The sequence below is a fragment of the Crocuta crocuta genome, unplaced genomic scaffold, assembly GCF_008692635.1.
Source record: "Crocuta crocuta isolate KB4526 unplaced genomic scaffold, BGI_CrCroc_1.0 scaffold194, whole genome shotgun sequence".
In the NCBI taxonomy this organism is placed as follows: domain Eukaryota; kingdom Metazoa; phylum Chordata; class Mammalia; order Carnivora; family Hyaenidae; genus Crocuta; species Crocuta crocuta.
The window spans coordinates 826,906-830,902 of record NW_027530084.1 but is presented as its reverse complement, the minus strand read 5'-3'; the positions used below and the strand labels follow the sequence as shown (position 1 = coordinate 830,902).

Below are 3,997 nucleotides of genomic sequence, written 5' to 3'. Positions count from 1 at the left end.
GTGGTACAGCAGGGCGGCCGCGGCGACGAGCTGCATGGGCCAGGCGCCCTGCAGCAGCAGCACCAGCAGCAGCAACAGCAGCAGCAGCAGCAGCAGCAGCAACAACAGCAGCAGCAGCAACAGCAGCGGCCGCCGCATCTGGTGCACCACGCCGCCAACCACCACCCGGGGCCCGGGGCATGGCGGAGCGCCGCGGCTGNCAGCAGCAGCCGCCGCCGCCGCCGCCCCCGCAGGGCCCGCCGGGCCACCCCGGCGCGCACCACGACCCGCACTCGGACGAGGACACGCCGACCTCGGATGACCTGGAGCAGTTCGCCAAGCAGTTCAAGCAGCGCCGGATCAAACTGGGATTTACCCAAGCGGACGTGGGGCTGGCGCTGGGCACCCTGTACGGCAATGTGTTCTCGCAGACCACCATCTGCAGGTTTGAGGCCCTGCAGCTGAGCTTCAAGAACATGTGCAAGCTGAAGCCTTTGTTGAACAAGTGGTTGGAGGAGGCGGACTCGTCCTCGGGCAGCCCCACGAGCATAGACAAGATCGCAGCGCAGGGGCGCAAGAGGAAAAAGCGGACCTCCATCGAGGTGAGCGTCAAGGGGGCTCTGGAGAGCCATTTCCTCAAATGCCCCAAGCCCTCGGCCCAGGAGATCACCTCCCTCGCGGACAGCTTACAGCTGGAGAAGGAGGTGGTGAGAGTTTGGTTTTGTAACAGGAGACAGAAAGAGAAAAGGATGACCCCTCCCGGAGGGACTCTGCCGGGCGCCGAGGATGTGTACGGGGGGAGTAGGGACACGCCACCACACCACGGGGTGCAGACGCCCGTCCAGTGAACTCGAACGGGGGGAGGGGCAGAGCGCGGGGCTCCCCCTCCCCTACGGTCCATGGCCCTTTCCTGGCCCCCTTGTTCCCTCTCTAACTTCTGATTGTTCTTTTATTTTAATTATTATTTCCCCGTCCCTTAAAAAGAAAAAAAATAATAATAAGGAAAGCAACTAAGGCACTGGACTATCCTTTAAACGGTAGCAGGTGTAATGATGTGTTTTGACCTTTACAGGCTAGTACCCAGGCAATGGAGTGGAGTGTCTCGTAGAGAGAGTGAGGAGAGAGTGTGTAATAGAGAGAAAGAGAGAACGAGAGATGGCAAGCACCGAGTTAAATACCTGGCAAAACTAAATAAATTACCAAAAAGGAAAAAAAAAAATCCGCCAAACCGTGATAAACACAAAACAGCTTCCTGATGCTCGGAGTTGGCACATGCTGCTGTAATGTGATGTAATGTGGATCCTCATCAGGAAAGAGGAAAAAATACACATGTTCTTTGATGTAGTCAAAATTTAACGACATAAATTTGCACTGCAAGAAAATTGAAGTTTACATGAACAAATTCATTGAACATATTTTTCTTTCTCCCACCGTTAATTTTGAAATTGCCGGGTTTTGTTTTGTTTTGTTTTGTTTTATTCAGCAGAAAGAGTTGAAGCCAGCTCTTGGCTACTCTCCATTTCTAACGTTTCTCCCCTTGTTCTTCCCACTGTTTGTGAACTTTGGTTACCTTCAGTCTCCCCCCCCCCCACCATACACACATTGGTGTAACATTTATTTGCTTCTTTTAGCAAAGCAAAAATGATTGGCTTCAAACAAAATAAATAATTCTCTGCTTTCAGGAAACGCGCATGGTCTCCCCGCTTTATCCAAGGCAAGAGTCCAGTTTGGAATACAAAAATGAGTCAAGCATTGGTTTTTTGTTACCAGCCACAAAGTAAACTTCATTTTCAGGCAGTGTTTCTGGGGGAGGTTGTGGAGGGGAGAAAAAGAAAAATCGATAGTGAGTGACTGATTGCTTCATTTTATCAGGCGGGCCCATTGTGAAAGAGCTCAGAGGAAATGTGGAGGTTAAATATATTTCCAGAGTCGTCCAACAGAAAGTGGCACTTTGAAGAGAACTAGGGAAATATATATCTTCAGAAACCCCTGTATAGTTCTCTGCCTTCAGTTTTAATAACTTAATTATAAGGAGTTATTTGTGCTGACAGCAGCAGTTAAACTTTGTTCCTCTAATGGCTTTTTTTTTTTTAACATAAAGAAAATAATCTGGGAACTTAATGGTGTATGGATAGACTGTTTCTTACTACACAAATACCCACATGCATACAGAGAATATCTCCACTCTAGACTGGTTTTGTCTTCACTAGCTCATTTGTTTATCAAATCAAATTTAAGGTCCCACACCCTCTTCTCCTATAATTTATCACAGAAAATACCAGTTTGACCTGGACAGCTTTTCCCCCTTCTTTCACTAAGGAAGCCAAATGAACTGGGAAAAAAAATGCTATTTTCTATCCTTCCTTTTCTCCCTTTGTTAATAGTTTCAAGTGCGCTTTTTCCTTATCTTGATGGAAAATGGTTAACTCCCATAACAAAAGACTCCACTGGGAAGTGTAGGTGAAAAAACTTCTAACTATTGAAAATAAATACCATTAAACTGTGACCAGTTAAAATATTAAAAAATAATCAGCACAAAAGGGCGCTAAAAGGGAAAACACTTTTTATTAATCTTAAAAGTTTGGGGCTTTTTTTTCCTGGTTAAGTATTAGGCAAATCTTTATTTAAAAAAATAAATTCTCAATACCATAAAATGATGGTTCAGCATCAGATTAGCATTGCACTCAGTAGTTAAGGTTTTAGGAAATATGCTTTATATTGTCTTTTCAAACACCTGTGATTGTTTCATTTTCAATGTTTTTGCAAGATAAATGATGACTTAGAATGGGGCATATTTATTTGCCTGTATTTCATTTCCCCCAACGAACGTCACTAGGAGATGGGCACGGAGCCGCTGCTTCCGGGTGTGTCACACTGCTTGTTCCTGAGGTGTGGGGACTGGCCTTTAGTGAAGCAATGCAGAGCAGGGCAAATAGCCAACGGTTAAGGGAGGAAATGAATTTTCAGATTCTTATTACCAAGTGGGTAAGGTCAGACGCTGGAGTTCAGGGGACGTGTCTATAGCTCCTCTAACTCTCTTGGGTTTACTAAGACAAAAGTTACCACTGAACCTTACCACTATGTATATATGTTTAATATCTGTCTTTTGAAATGCAGAAATAGTTTAAATGTTTCTTTGTCTATTTTTCTTTTTTTTTTTTTTTAATGCTACCCAGGGAAATATTTTCATATCATTTTTAAGTGGCCTGCCTCAATGTATATTTATTTCTTTTAAAGCAAAAAGGTTCTGGAAACTGTTTTTCTGTAGCTTTAAATGAGTAGATGAGCAAAATCTATATGGGATGTAATTTTTTTGTTCAGTCTCTTTAAAAAAATACTTTGTTTTGGTACATTTGGTTGTGCTTGTGGGGAAAATAAAAACGCAGAGATCCTTATATATTTATGTTAAAGTAATATTTTATTATCTACATAAAACAGAAATGCACAATACCTTCATAGTTTGTTCTAATTATTGAAATATCTTTATTTTATTTTTAAAGATAGTGCCAAGTTTTAAGGGGGGGGGAACCCTAGACCTTATACTGACTGAGTTGAGTTGTGTGTAAAATACTTCCCTTCCTTTATACTTCATAAAGTTTTGGAATAAATTTTATGCGTATACTGCCAGGTTTCACGTTGGTAACTTTCAGAGCTTTTGTTTTGTTTTGTTTTGTTTTTAAGAGAGACCACTGTTCTGATTCTACTTCACTTTTCTTTGCAAAAAGCTATCAGTCCCAGACCTTTCAGTCAATACGTCTATAGCACTCAATTGAAATGGTCATTGGGTTTGAGTTCTGATTCCTTTGCCATTTCGGGGTCCAACAGAGAGATGTTTGTCCCCCTTAAATATATGCAGATATCCGTACATCTTCTTTCCAGGTTACTTTTACCTTAACTGATAGTGCTTTTTTGGAGAGCATCAATGGAACTAGGTGGACTTTAGTCTTTACCCACTTATCCCCACATAATTTGGGATCTAAAAGAGGAAGCTTAGTTAAAGGTATTATTCTTTCCAATA

At 42.8% G+C, this 3,997-nt stretch overlaps 1 protein-coding gene across 1 annotated transcript in view; it reads left to right on the top strand.

Moving 5' to 3' along the window:
* POU3F2 (POU class 3 homeobox 2) overlaps window positions 1-3,603 on the top strand; it is a 3,983-nt gene extending 380 nt beyond the window's left edge. Inside the window, 2 exon segments of the mRNA XM_077764728.1 lie at window positions 1-196; window positions 199-3,603. The exon segment at window positions 1-196 is cut by the window's left edge and continues 44 nt beyond it. Coding sequence (XP_077620854.1) covers window positions 1-196; window positions 199-827 — 825 coding nt within the window. The 3' untranslated portion in view covers window positions 828-3,603.
* Window positions 3,604-3,997: the final 394 nt, after the last annotated feature.